Source organism: Coffea arabica, chromosome 7e (genome assembly GCF_036785885.1).
Source record: "Coffea arabica cultivar ET-39 chromosome 7e, Coffea Arabica ET-39 HiFi, whole genome shotgun sequence".
Classification (NCBI taxonomy): domain Eukaryota; kingdom Viridiplantae; phylum Streptophyta; class Magnoliopsida; order Gentianales; family Rubiaceae; genus Coffea; species Coffea arabica.
The window spans coordinates 10,330,735-10,345,922 of record NC_092323.1 but is presented as its reverse complement, the minus strand read 5'-3'; the positions used below and the strand labels follow the sequence as shown (position 1 = coordinate 10,345,922).

Below are 15,188 nucleotides of genomic sequence, written 5' to 3'. Positions count from 1 at the left end.
GTATTTTAGCTCTCCCTAATCATTAGGTGTTCAACAAGGAACCCTTTTCTCAGTTTTGTCTTCTTACCCTTATAATAATTTGTTTATGCGGGAGAAGAGATGCTTGTGTGTTTTGGGCAAATGGAGTTTGATTTACCTGTATGTTACTCTGGTAATCAATAGATAATGTCAGGACAACCCTGTAAATCGATTTTAGTGAATGTGCTCAATTTGCCTTCTGATTTAGCTTCTGGCTTTAATTTGGTCGTATAATTTTATATTGCCAGAGGGTAGTTATTGTTGTCAAAGTTAAGAGACTTGAAATATGAAATGGCTGCATAGCTGCCAGCAATGATTAGAAACCTTTCATCATTTACGGGACGATGGAAAAAACAATCCTGTTCTATTCTTTTCATTATGTTAAAGCTGTTACCTGAGCTCCAGATGACACATTCTTCCAGAATTCGATTTCTAAAACACCGCACCAAGGTACACATAATTACAGTTTAAACTAGCAAAGGAGCAAGCATCATGGGGTGACACTGTGACAGAAAGCAAGGCAAGAATACACAAAATACCCACACACTTTTAGTCTAAATCGCCAAAGCTGACGCTTCTATTTGACAACATTTCTGTACGGTATCTCTTAGAAGAACCATTTTCAGCTGTGTTTTCATAGTTACTTAAATTCGAGACCCCCTCCAGATGCCTTCGCTTGGATCGGGCTCTAACTGATTCTTCCTTCTCATCAACAAACGAAAGGAATGTCTGGATTCGTGCTGAGCGCGAGCTTTGACCCGATGATTCTGACTCAGGCTCAGAGTGGTAACGCAAGAACTGGCGTACTATGAGTATGAAATATACAAGCAGAGCAAGTAGGCATGCTAATCCACAAATAAAAAAGAGGCCTGAAAAGCTTCCCAGTTGAAGTCTGTCCACGACAAGCTTTGTACTTTGTGAACTGCAGGCACTTCTCTGCAGCCATTTGTCATGGATCTGCTGGAGTTCACCGCTCTCTGACAACTTCAGAATTGCCGTGGACATGTCAAGAGCCAGAGGAGAGTCCCTTGGGAAGGCCTTGCCAGAAGCAGAAAAATTGGTAGTTAGTACCATTCTTAGCCATCTCAAGAAAATAATCTGCAATATTTGGTTGCTATTCACCCTGTTGACAATAGATGTTATCTCACTTGACATCTTGGTAAATGACTGATTATACAAATATGTAACAGTCATATCCTTCCATGCCAAATTTAAGAAGTCAAAAAGACTTGAAATTTTTTTTGAATGCAGTCATTCTTTCTATATGATGGATAATGTTAGAATAATACGATTGCATGCAGCAAAAACAGACAGAAAGCAGTACCCTAGAAGTTTATAAATTAGCACGCAGGTAAGGATCAAATAATGGGTGACAAGGTGCAATTCCACAGTGACAATTTCTCAGTCCATTGAGCTCACAGCTAATATATCAGAAAATGGATATGTACTGAAAAAAAAACAGCAGTAATGGACGCCCAATGCTTTTTACCGATTAATTGATTGAAATTGCTGTTCCTATGGAGCAAAAGTAGAAGAAAAAGTGTTGTTCACAGATATACTTACAAATCCCCATCCATTTTTGGTGAACTCTTGACCAACAATGCTAAATTCGCATTGAGTTGAGAGAAAGAGTTCTATATAGGCACGCTCATCGATCACAGCAGCGACTCCACCATTCCTGGGGCCATCTTTCAAGGCTTTTACATAGTCTTCTGGCATATTAAGAGGGACAAGTCTGGACTCATGTATGCCGACCTCCTCAATGAGATAATCACGGGAAAAAGAGCCCAGTTGGTAGCCAATGCGATCTTCGCTACTTATTAAACTTTCAATTCCCTTAATTGGTGAAAAAAGTTGCTGAACTGTAAGGATAGACGTAAGGCTAGCAGTGTAACTAGAGTTGATTATAAGGACCACAAACAGCCAGAAAACAAGAACAACGCGACCAAGGGTGCTCACAGTATTTTCTCCTGCAGATGCCAGAAAAATTAGATGATTAGTTATTTTGCTTGGCTGCCAAATACACCAGACTACCAAAGCAGAGCCAGAGCACTTACTATGGGAAAAAAATAGAGTTGAAAGGCTGAACCTGCAAAGAAAAGAACAATCAGGGAAAAAAAAATTTACACCAGAGCTGGAAGCTTGGCAACTAGACCTTATCATAGAAGAAGTAAATAGATTGAATCAGTGGCTACTTTAGAGGAATGTAGTTTCCTTTCAATTCAAAAAAGGTAATTAACTGATCTTCTACACCTAGTGAATAGCTTTCCTTGGCCCCTCTGAAAATGAACTAGGGAACTACTCAAATAAAAGAGAACCAACGTGGGTTGACAAGTCTTTCAGATTATACTATTAAGAAATGCAAAACTATCCAGCAGTACACACCATAGGATAGTCACAACTTGCTTTCTGGGAGGTCCACGAAATTCATCATTCATCCTATGCTCCAAAATCCAAACAACAGCTCCCACAATGAGAAAAAATATTGCAGTAACAGCCCACATTTGAGGAGTAAATGGCCTCAGGAAGGCCCAAGCATTAGAATTCGACTTCCTTACTGGTGCGACCACCACTAAACCAGACTCAATATATGGCTGAGTAAAATCCACCATCCTCGTACGGTTGGTGGTTATTGCAATATCGCCAACAGCAGCATCATAAACCTGTGAGGAAGAAGAGAGAACATAGAATTTTAGAGAGTCAAAGCGTATTGTAATTAAATGTGGAAACTTTTAAACTTTGTACTGACCCCAGCAGTGATCAACCTCACAAGTTCTGTGCCACTTGGGTTAGTACGACCATCCCCATATGCCACTAGTTTATAAGGGACACCATATGGCAACAAGTTAAGGGCTGCAGTAAAAACATCAATGCAGTATCCTTTGAACGTATCAGCGCCAGGTACCTCTTGAACAAATTCACGAAAACTTGCTCGGTTTGGGACTCCAATCTTCATTTCCCTTCCATTGTCAGGGAAAACCCAGCCACGAGGTTTCTGAGTTGTTTGTCCAGGCCACACCACATTATACAGTTGTTGATTTGAACTAGAACGGTTTGGCGGTTTTGTATAAAGTGTTTCCGGAGGAGCAATTGACAATCCAGAATAATTAGACCAAAAACCTATTCTCCTCAATCCTGTTCCAATCACATTAATGACTTCACAGGCTGGGAGAATGAGGTTCCTATCTGAAGTGAAACCATACATTCCCGTTACCCCAGTCATATTGATTTGTAATAATCTGTCAAGCAGTAATTTGCCTCCGTTAAATATACTCATGGAATTTAGATGCAGGCTCCCTCCACTCATTTCACCCAACCTTGAATAATAGGAGAATGATAGGTTTCCACCCTTCTCAAAAAAAGCATCAATGGCATGAGCAAGCAGCCAAACTGTATCATAGGCATAGAGAGCATAAGTATTCATCCCTATAGGACTACGAGCTGACACTTTTTTTGTCAAGTTAGTCCACCTAGAGATGAAGTCCCTTTTCTTTTGTGATTCTGGTGTGTGTATACGCAGCGTGATAACCCCTTGTATGTTGTTAAATGCCTCTGAAGCAAAGTGGTTTTTGATATCCAATATGGTTGCCAGCCAAGTTGTAGCAAACCACACAAATCCAGAGTCCATCATCCCTAGAGATTGCGCCACCGAAAATACATCTAAACCACTGTTAGGATAAGTGTGTACAACAAGAATGCGAGACTCTGTTAAGGCTACCTGCACCAGCACATCCCTGATGTCTGAGATGGTGGCATCAGCGGTGAAAGGTGCTTTGTAAGAGATCCGACAACGTCTTGCTGCCAGTTGATCTGCTAATGCAATTATTCCATTCCTTCCGAAATCATCATCAATATAGATTGCTATTACCTCTCTCCATCCATAATATTCAACTAGTTCTGCTATTGCAGCCATCTGGAACAGATCATTTGGTGAGGTCCTAACAAAGAACGGATACTCAAGTGAAGAAAGGGTAGGGTCCGTTGCAGCATAAGACAACATAGGAACTTGGAGCTCATTTGCAATGTGGGATATCACATGAGCTATAACTGAAGATTGGGGGCCAATGATGGCCATTGTTTGAGTCTCCATGAAGCGAATAGCTGCAATAATTCGTGAAATAGAGATTTACTAGATTCTAACTAGCTTAAGACCAGAAGACAAATAATTGACTGCAGAAGAACTCATTCTCAACATGGAATTGATATTTATTAGGTATAAAAGGGCAACATAGAAGAGCAATGTGTTTACCCTCGACTATCCCCAAAAATCCACTATAGTTGCTGTCAAGAGTTGTAATATTCAGCTTGGTTCCTCGAAGAACTGCTGGATTGGAGTTCACATCTTCTACTGCAGCATCTATAGCAACTTTTGCAACTTTGCCAATAACAGAATTCAATGTTAGGATAGACCCAATGTTCAAAACATCAGGTCTTCCCGACACATTTGTATCAAACCCTTTTGAAAATTGTCCATTGCCAGAAAGCATTAACACCATTACCATGAAAAGTTTCATGCCTATGGACGTAGTCATAACTGCTGAACTCTCCCTGTTATGCACAAAAAATAAAATAAGATACAAAAGAACTAAAATTTTAGGTGCAACTAACTCGCCTTGTTATGCATGGATAACGAAATAAGATGCAAAAGAGTTAATAAAACTCTGGGTTTAACTTTAAAAATGGTTTTCCACTGATAATCAACAATTTACAAGAAAATCAAGTAAAACTAACTTCCATGACAGTATGAAAATTCGCAAGGAAGAATGCCATGAAAAAGAAGAAATATGAGCCTATTCTAAGTAAAGGCCGTAATTTTATCTAATCATGAAGCAAATTCATAGACATAAAAACTCATTTTGGGTTCCATTCTTGTGAAAATGAGAACGTTCCTGCGAGACCCATTTTGCATTCCTTATTAAAGCAATAAAAACACAAAGACCAGGAAGCAATATAAAAAAGGGACATAAGGCTGGTAGAACCTGGACTATGAAAGAGGTTTCAGATAAAAAAATAGCATGCAAAATCCAACTTTAGAAGATTGAACATCTAATGCATCAACAAGGGTCACAGAAAAGAAGCTTACATATTGGGGCGTTACTCTTCCTCCACTTCGACCCGTGAAAGCGTCATGACAAATGGACAGAAACAAAAAGTAGCACTGGAAGAAGCTGGGATTCCACTTTTCACACTTTTTTTCCCACTTCCACCAATTGGACAACCAAAACAATTCTATGTCAAAAAGAGCTACTCCATAATGATGGTTGTACGGGTTTGCCTTTAAAAGACTTCTAGAGATTTGTCACCATAACAATTCATCTATGGCTCATGAAACCCCACTTTTTTCACTGGTACCAGTCTGGGATGATTGTCACTGTTGCTGGTGGCTCCGGGATGGCGCATGCGTTTGCTGTCCGTGTAGACGCAGACGTGTTTGGTAGTGGACTACTAAACACACCAACAAAGAAATGTGGGTGACTCTGGATGCACAAGAAAAATGTGGATGACTTGTAACCGAGATTTTGCCAATCTAGTCTAGGACTAGGAGTATAATGCTAGTTGGACAGCAAGAGAAAAGTCCTCCATGAGGGGTCCGTTGGCTGTCATTTGATTATGTGCAGCCACATCTTTTTTGAGTACCTTAAACAAGTTTTTGGAAGATAATGGAGGTTTGATGGAGATTGATATAAATAAGATGACATGCCATGTTTTTCGGCCGTAAATTTACACATTAAAGTGAATGTAATATACTTGTCAAATGATGTATATTATTATAGGATAACTTATTTATGTAGCGACAAGCTTTGAGGCTCAAGATCCATTTGTGCTTTTGACCCAAAGAAAAAAAAAAAGATCCATTTGCGCAGTTTGGTATTAATAAACCAAATAGTCTTTAAGAGTACTACATGTTTCAAGAGTGGAATTTATTCTATTCTAAACCAATCATGAAGATCTCTCTATTCACATGAACAAGTATTTGCTAGAAAATGGTCTTCTTGGACTTCTACTTTTGGCTATCAAGATATTTTTAGCTTTGGCAATCCTTTTCTCTTGAAAATTTTTTAGCTGTTCTTGCAAGTCTTTAACAAAACAAGACAAGCTCCAAATTGGTCCGACAATGTATATTGGACATTTGTACAAGTGAAACTTCCCAAGGGTCCAGTAAAGATTGTCCCAGGTCCAAGATGACAGCTCCCGTGAAACCAGAACAATTTCGGGGCCGCAGCAGGAAATGGGGTTCTTTCTTCATGCGCAGGGGCCTAGGAGAGAAATTCAATGCGTCATTTGGACCACTTACAGTACACTATACAATTTTAATTAATTTTTTATTTTATCATGTGAAACACATTCCTGATTTTTTTAACCTGAAAAGTGCATTCTCAAGCATGATGAGCATGCAACCACCAGTGGCCAATGGACTTGAGGGTGGGAAGCAAGGTTTGACACGTTAAGCGGCTTTCTAAAAATTTCAGACAGGTGTGATGTGCATCTGTTTGGTTTGATGTTGATTCAGTTCCCGTCGATCTCTCTATTGGCCAAATTGAGTCCCCTCCTAGAAATAAGTTAGAGTAAAAGTAGGAGTAGATGTAAAATAAACTATTGCTGACTGTTACAAAAAAAATTTATTTTAAACCAAAGCTATTGAGTTTGTTTGGATAGAGAGAATTTGGTTTGCTTAATTTATTCTCACAAATCCCAATCACCTTTTTATTTTCCCAATCACCTTTTTATCTCACATACATCACATCACAAAAAGTGCTACAGTAAATATCTCAAATAAATCATCCAAATAAACTCTTATCCAAACAAACTCATTGTCATTTCACTTTCTCATGTTGCGGGGGTTTATCGAGTTAGTTAAGATTGTAATGTTAGCAGCCGGAATATAAATACCCAATTAAGCTAATTTGCATATTCAAGATTTATTTTGGGTATGTAGACAAGGCATTATTAGTTTGTTTTAAGTAATTTCGGTACTTAAAAATAGGGTTTACAACTGATTATTCCATTTATGTCATTATTGGTTCATAGATTAACACTTGCATACCAAACCGCAACGTGCAATTCAGGCAGAAATGCATCTGTCGGCATTGCTTTTTGACAACCTGGCAGCCTCTCATTTTGTGACTAATTCAGACATGGACAAAATGAGCTAATGATGCTGCTTTAATCTTTGATATCACTCCTATTATTATAACATTTGCTAGTCAACCAAAGGTTACATCAATTATGGTTGTGAGGAGAGGATTTCAGTACACAAGAGATAGGATAATTAATAATTATCCATAACTTGTGAAAAACGAAACTACTATTATATTTGTCGGAAAAAAAAAGAAGAAAATCAAAGGGTAATAATTTAAAATTTGCTACATAAGTTTAATCACTTTAACTCACAGCTTTTGCTTGCAATTGTAGCACCGTGAAATTGGCAAGACTGGGAAAGGGAAATGTTGGTATAACCGTCACTTGTCTTCGTGAAATTGTCAAGAACAAAAGGAATAAATTAGTATATTGTCACTTTTTAGTCCAAGATTTCCTACTTATGTTCGCTCCTCCTGTACTATCCAATCCATCTTTTCTCCCATATATTTGTCACTTGTCATGAGTAATTTTTGTAAAAATAAATTGATGTCAAATGAGTGAAAAATTTGGATTGTACCAAAAAAAGTTATTCTGTATTTTTTAACAGGATGAATTAATATGACCATATGATTCTTTGTATCTATAATTACTACACTACTACCCACCCGTATGATGTTATTTGATTTTACTCTCGCAACAATTGCAATAAAAGGCAAATGAAAAAGAAAATGACTTGAAAATTGAATTAAGAATCCATAATCATTCGTTAATCTCATGTCATGTTGAGGACATATTTCAATAACTTCAATATATGATGGTTATATATAACTGTCAACTGTTGGAAAGAGTTGACAAAACACAAAATGAGAAGTTCTAACTTGGCTTTTTTTACTTTATTGGTAAATCCAATTATTAATGCACTGATCAGAAACAAAAAGCCAAGCGGTCAAATTACTAATCTGCCTGCCACATGGCACTAAAGGGACGACCCACAAGTCGGTTAAATAGATCTCCCACCAAATTTCTATTATTTTCCCACCACCTACAAAAACGGTCGTCAAAGCTCGAACTTGGGGTCGCCATTTCCCTCGGAGCCCATTGATTATTACCATTCCCGAACAAACCGCCCTCCCTTTTCCACTTGCCAATGTTAGTACTTCTACCATTACTCATTCAATCTTCTCTTCACTTCCATGCTCTTGTTCATCTCTGTTGTTTTTCAATTCTAGTTCTTTTTCTCTTTTTTTTTTGGGTATTTTTCCTTGTCATCAATAAGAAGAGATTGTGTTTTTCTGCTAAAATTTTTTTGTTTTTTGGGGAATTGTTATAAATTTTCAATTGGGTTTTGTGTATTCTACTCAGAAATCTATGAAAGTTTAAGTCTTGTCATGTGGGCATCTTCTATGGCCTATAGTAAAATCTATGGGGAAAAAGATATACTCGTTAAACTGAGTGATATACTTGAGTTAGTATCAAAAAATACTTATTTATACAGCCATCCATGTGTTATTGTAGCTTTTTGGTGAATTCTATGTCGAGTTGTATTAACTATTTTCAGTACAACGTTATCAAGAAAAGTATGGACTGAATTAGTTACTTTTTAGAGGAGATATGGCTCCAGGCACGGGTCATGGTGAATTGGATAACGGGTTCAGGGAGAAAAATGCATCTGTAACTGAAAATGAAAGTCATAAGGAGGAGGAATTGGATGATCAGAGCCTGGCAAAGGCAGGGAAACCACCAAGAAATCTCCCTGTTATTAGGCATTCTATCAGTCAAGCAATCTTGGCGGGCACCCCTGCTTTGGTGAGCCGGTCTCAATCTTAATGTGATACTAGTTCCTAATATTTGCCTTTGTATTATGCGATTCTCTGATTTATCTAGAATTTCCGATATCCTGATTCAGGTGGCATATGCTTGCCTACTCCTTCTAAATATGATCTTCTAGGCATTTGGGTGAATTGTTACAATTACACACTCACAAATTTCACTTAGTTCAAAGTTTAGATCTTTGACGACAAGACAATTAGCGGCCCTATGTGTTGTGATTTTAGCCCTTGATGACATATGGTGATGAAATCCTCGTGAGTTCTGTAGCCTGTTAATTGAACGAACTTTGTTATAACACTATAAATCTGAAAGATGCAGGTGATACTTGTACAGAGGTTTACTCATTTGAAATCCAAATTACCATGTATTTTTGCTAAATGAACTGATTTAGTGAGGAGGATAATGATCTGGACTGCAAGATGCACTTTATTGAATCTCAGAGGAGGTGTCTAACAATCGATGGATCTTCTTTGTTCACATATTTCTTGTTTCGAGTTCTCTTCCAATTTTGGACTACGTGTATCTTCTGTAATTTGTTTTCTGAAATACGACTTCCACTAATTCCTTGATGTGCTCTAAAAACTAGGAATTACACAATGGACTTACTGGTCGAGTAACAATATCAGGTGAGAATCCAGAATTTTCACCTGTTTTTCGATCAGGAAGCTGCTCTGAGAAGGGACCAAAAGAGTTTATGGAGGATGAGTTTATCTGTGTCGATAATCTACACGAACATGTTAGTGCGGCTTTGGATATCCCACCTACTGGAGCCTTTTATGGGGTGTGTTACTCAATTCAGCTTTTAATTTGTCTCATACAAGTCTCAAAACCTATATGATTGATTTTGTCTGGAAGATTCAGCAGAAATCAATTTCTTTGGTGTTTTAGGCTGACGAGTTCTGGCTGATGAAACAACACCAGCATAGTTATGTTTAACCTGATACCTTTGCCATTTTGTAGTGGTCCTATCTGCAGATGTATTTGTTAATTTTGATCCAGTCCAGTTCTGGATGTTATGGGTTCTCGTTTGTTTTCTGTTTTTTTTTTTTGGGGCATGGGTTCTCATTTTAATCAATAGTGGAGTTAATATTCTTCTTGCAGTAAGTCTCAATTGAAACTTCTTACTGATATTACTGTCCACATTGCTTTACTGAAGTTAAGCTGGATGGTTATTACTTGACTTCCAGGTATTTGATGGGCACTGTGGAGTCGATGCTGCAGCATTTACTAAGAAGAACATCCTTAACTTCATTGTTGAGGATTCATATTTCCCATCTGTGGTAAAAAGGGCTATCCGGAATGCTTTTGTTAAAGCTGATCATGCACTGGCAGATGCTAAAACTGTTGACAGAACCTCTGGCACCACTGCTTTGACTGCCCTAGTGTTAGGACGGTAAGAAATCTAACTAATTTTGAGTAGTGCCACTATCCTGTAATATGTGTGCATTGAAGCTGAATTAATTGATAAAAATGGTGACAACTAGTGGTTTTTCGGTAATTGTTGCTTTTGGAAATAGATGTGAAATCCATAGACTAGTTGACTAGTGGGCTTTAAGAATGAATAGACTGGCTAGAACAATTGGAGAAGAGGAGAGAGGATGGATAAAGAAATCAGTCAGCAAGTGGACAGTTTAGCTTTCGAAATAGTGAATCTTTTTAATTGTATATGGAGTGGTGTATTAAGTACCCATTGTGACACGAGTTGTTTCTTGTGCTTTTTGCATGGTCGGACTTTGAGAGGAATGCAGGACATATATGCTAATAATTCACTCATTTATCTTAGAAGTGGATCTTAAAGAAGTTTTCAACATAGCGGTTTATTCAATGCTTTGACAGGACAATGCTGGTTGCTAATGCTGGGGACTCGAGAGCAGTGCTGGGAAAACGAGGAAGAGCAGTTGAACTGTCAACAGACCACAAGCCCAACTCCACCTCTGAAAAAATTAGAATCGAGAAACTAGGTGGGGTCATTTATGATGGTTATCTAAATGGCCAACTATCAGTATCACGTTCTCTAGGAGATTGGCACTTGAAAGGTTCCAAAGGATCAAGTTTTCCCTTGAGCTCAGAGCCAGAGTTGAAGGAGGTGGTCTTAACGGAAGAAGACGAGTTTCTGATAATTGGATGTGATGGCTTATGGGACGTTATGAGCAGCCAATGTGCTGTCACAATCACAAGGAAGGAGCTAATGCTGCACAATGATCCTGAGAGGTGCTCTAAGGAGCTCGTCAGGGAGGCACTCAAGCGCAATTCATGTGATAATCTAACTGTTCTTGTGGTGTGCTTCTCTCCTGATCCACCCCCTCGTATTGAAATTCCTAAAACGCAAAGAAGGCGGAGCATATCAGCTGAAGGTTTGGATCTTTTAAAGGGTGTCCTCAGCAGCAATGTATGAGAAAGCAATCGTCAAATGCTAGATTATTTTTGGACAGGGATTCAAAACCATTATTGTGGGGTTTTTCTGAATGTCAACTGCTGCCCCTCAGTTTGAGTCTGGCTGAAATTTGCGACGTTCGTGAAAACAAGAGCCTCTGCATCTGAGAGTTTTTAGTGCCATTGTGGCATTTAAGAGTCATCTTCAAACATCCAGCGGGAGTTTTTTTTTTTTTTTTTTGGCTTTTGTAATTGTAGCTCTTGTCAATATTAGCCTCGGCATCCCGGGCTTCCTAGCAAACGGTAATTGCTGACTAGCTCTCTCCATGTATCTTGGAGAATCATGGACTTAAGCTCTCTGTGTTGGACCATGTTTAAAAAACAGGGGCCCAAGAAAGAGAAATTTTGCTAGTTCAATACTTCAATTGTACATGACAACGCAAAGCATACACATTTGTGTATAAAATGTACATTTTCGTTTGAAAATATGTTTATGAATGTACAACAGGTCTTGAACATTGAAGTAGTATTTTTGTAATGTTATATAAAGGTTGGGTCAAGGTCTGATAAAACAGGCACATTAATCTCAACTCCGTGCACAACATAGCTAATGTGTCTCAACTCCTTCAACAGAGCAATCTATAAAAGACTATTCTTTTACATTCAATCAAATCCAATTTCTACCACACCTGTTCCCACCCACCAGCAAATAGCCCATCTAATTCTAGAACAGAAATGTGCTAACGAAGCCATAAAAACCTTCAGATGGGCATCCAAAGTTCCCAAGTTTACTCACACCCAGTCCACCTACAGAGCTTTAATTCACAAGCTCTGCATTTTTCGACGATTCGATACTGTCAAACAACTGCTCGACGAAATGCCTGGTTCAATTGGGTCACCACCTGAGGAGGACATTTTCATCACAATAGTCCGGGGACTTGGCCGTGCGCGGATGATTAGAGATGTGATCAGAGTACTTGAGTTGGTTTCTAAGTTTGAAAAGACTCCATCTTTGAAGCTATACAATTCTATACTTGATGTTCTAGTGAAGGAAGATATTGATATTGCTAGGCAGTTTTACAGGAAGAAAATGATGGGCAGTGGGGTACAGGGTGATGATTATACTTATGGAATTTTGATGAAAGGGCTTTGCTTGACTAGTAGGATTGGGGATGGTTTTAAGCTTTTGCAAGTGATGAAGACCCGAGGCATCAGGCCTAATGTTGTAGTATATAATACCTTGATTCATGCTCTTTGTAAGAATGGTAAGGTTGGGAGAGCTAGAAGTTTGATGAGTGACATGGAAATGCCTAACGATGTCACCTTTAATACTTTGATATCTGCCTACTGTCGGGAGGAAAACTTAGTGCAGGCTCTTGTGGTTTTGGAAAAGAGCTTTGGTAGTGGGTTTGTGCCTGATGTGGTTACAGTGACAAAAGTGGTGGAAACTCTATGCAATGCAGGGCGTGCTTTTGATGCAGTTGAGATTTTAGAAAGAGTCGAGGGGATGGGAGGGACCCTTGATATTGTAGCCTATAACACTCTGATTAAAGGGTTTTGTAGACTAGGCAAAGTGAAGGTTGGACGTCATCTAATGAAGGAGATGGAGATGAAAGGATTTCTGCCCAACGCAGACACATATAATGCATTGATTTCTGGTCTCTGCGACTCTGGGATGTTGGATTCAGCCCTTGACATGTTTGATGAGATGAAAAGGGTTGGCATAGATTGGAACTTTGTCACATTTGATACACTAATCCATGGCTTGTGTTCGGGTGAGAAGATGGAAGATGGCTTTAAGGTTTTGGAGCTGATGGAGGACAGTAAACGGGGCTCTGGTGGTCAAATTAGTCCTTACAACAGCATCATATATGGCCTGTGTAAGGAGAATCGATTTGATGAAGCACTTGAGTTTCTGATGAAGATGGAAAAGTTATTTCCAAGATCTGTAAGCAGGAGCTCTAAAATTCTAAGACTCTGTGAGAATGGCAGTACTGATGAAGCTAAGAAAATTTATGATCAGATGACTGAGGAAGGCGGTGCTCCAAGTGCTCTGGTTTATGCAAAGATGATTCAAGTGTTTTGCCAACTAGAACGTATAAAGGAAGCATTAGAATTATTGACTGACATGGTTGGTCGGGGTTATTCTCCTATCGTTTCAACTGTCAATGCGCTGATTAGTGGACTTTGCAGGCAGGGTAAGGTTGGATATGCAGTAAAACTCATGGAAGACATGATCGCAAGAGGATGCTTGCCTGACGCTGGAAGTTATAACCTAATGGTTAATACATGTTGTTCTAAAGAGGATTTCCAAACAGCTTTAGTATTGTTTCTGCAAATGTTGGAGAAGGGTATTATCCCTGATTATGATTCGTGGAATGCTTTGGTTTTATGCCTATGTCGCAAAACAGTTTGGTCAGAAGGCAGGAACATGTTTAATGTAAAGAATCAGTTGGAATGCATAATGAAAACGTAACATCTTATCCATTTTTCAAATCTGCAGGCTATCATGTTTAATCTTGAAATATGAAGGCTGAGGAGTTCACCAAATCACGTATTTGAAAATCTGAATATTTGAGAAGCAAGAGTTGTTCTTTCTAGGCTTCTTTGTTGCACTTTCTCAGAGTTTTAATGTAAGGGAGAAACAGTGGTGGACTTACTAAATCCAATTTTGAGCTGCAATTGCCATGGTACTGGAATTGGCTTTTCCACCGGAAACTGCTATTGATTGAGTGTAATTGGATAAAGATGAAGAGAGCTCATACTCAGATGCGCTCATTGTTTCAAGGAAGATAGTCCACTTCTTAGTTCTCGCTTATGTATCTCCTGTCTTCCCACACCAAGACTGGTGTCAATGTCTTCATTGCTATAACTGGAGCAGGAGTCCCTTGCCATTACCTGTCCTTCATTAATGAGCACAACCTTCCTTGCTTACCACTGCATCATGTTCCTTGTTAATAGTCACAGAAGACTTAAATTCATTGTTGAGTCCCTAGCATCACATCTTTTGGTGACCTTGGCTTTGTCGTAAGTGATCCTGTTGGCAGGTTTGCTGTTGATGCAATGATTGTCCATTCTCAAGGTTGCTTGCATTAGCTACATGATTTCTATAGCTAATAATTGCTATATTGTACCTGCATCAGCCTACATGTGGAGCTGTTTTCGATCCAAACTTGGTTGTATTTAATTCTTACACCGTTTGGCCCTTATGAGATATGTGCTGATGTAATGGAATAGTCGAGCTTTGGAGGCAGTGATTGCTGAAGATCTTTTGATTTTCTAACAAATTGGCCTATTTTGGAAACCTTTTGTTGGTCGAATGTGTTTGTCTATGGAAAAGCTTGGGCTTCTGCTTTAATATCATTAGGGTGTGGAGATTTGGAGCTTTGGTTTATTTTGCGTTCGGTGGATAAGAAGATATAAGCACAACCAACTTTGGGTGCAGGTACATTTGAGCAGCCTTGTTCCGTTGAGTATGTGCATATCTATTTCTTTGTTTTCCCACCCGTGATCAAACCATTCTATGAGGTGGTGGAGATTCTGCAAAGTATTTGCTTGTGGCTCAGAGGGTTTATGGCTTTGGCTGTGACTCGGTGGCTCTTCTGGTGAGGACTTTTCAGATTCTTGTGTCTGATGTGGAGTAGTGCTAGCATTGTTTTGATTTTGCTGCTTCTTTGTCTCTGGTGTGGATTAGTGTTTGCATGTGCAGGAGGAAGATGTTGCAATGAGGTGTTTCACTTTTCTTTTAATTCAATTTTTAGCATCCATAAAAAACCATTCATTGTAGTCCGGAGGCCTGATATGTTAATGTCGACTGAACTCAACCTAACACAAACTTGCATTTGTCTGCATTTGTCAAATTACCTCGCACACGAGAACTTCAACTG

The 15,188-nt window shown here is 38.9% G+C and overlaps 3 protein-coding genes across 3 annotated transcripts; 2 read left to right on the top strand and 1 right to left on the bottom strand.

Annotated features, from left to right (window-relative positions):
- Nucleotides 1-365: 365 nt before the first annotated feature.
- LOC113702358 (glutamate receptor 3.6-like) lies at nt 366-5,524 on the bottom strand. The gene is made up of 7 exons (XM_027223527.2): nt 5,102-5,524; nt 4,268-4,566; nt 2,768-4,119; nt 2,404-2,681; nt 2,076-2,107; nt 1,582-1,988; nt 366-1,056 (listed from the first exon to the last, which is right to left on the bottom strand). Coding segments are annotated over exons 1-7 (2,859 nt in total). The 5' UTR covers nt 5,104-5,524; the 3' UTR covers nt 366-567.
- Nucleotides 5,525-8,119: 2,595 nt separating this feature from the next.
- LOC113701889 (probable protein phosphatase 2C 47) lies at nt 8,120-11,824 on the top strand. Its single transcript, XM_027222774.2, has 5 exons — nt 8,120-8,247; nt 8,703-8,904; nt 9,515-9,709; nt 10,116-10,321; nt 10,765-11,824. Exons 2-5 carry the CDS (start codon nt 8,710-8,712, stop codon nt 11,321-11,323), a joined length of 1,155 nt encoding a protein of 384 aa, XP_027078575.1. The 5' UTR covers nt 8,120-8,247; nt 8,703-8,709; the 3' UTR covers nt 11,324-11,824.
- An 83-nt stretch (nt 11,825-11,907) lies between these two features.
- On the top strand, nt 11,908-15,136 carry LOC113701888 (pentatricopeptide repeat-containing protein At2g17525, mitochondrial-like). Its single transcript, XM_027222772.2, has one exon. The coding sequence runs from the start codon at nt 11,912-11,914 to the stop codon at nt 13,775-13,777; it is 1,866 nt and encodes a 621-aa protein (XP_027078573.2). The 5' UTR covers nt 11,908-11,911; the 3' UTR covers nt 13,778-15,136.
- The last annotated feature ends 52 nt before the right edge of the window (nt 15,137-15,188 follow it).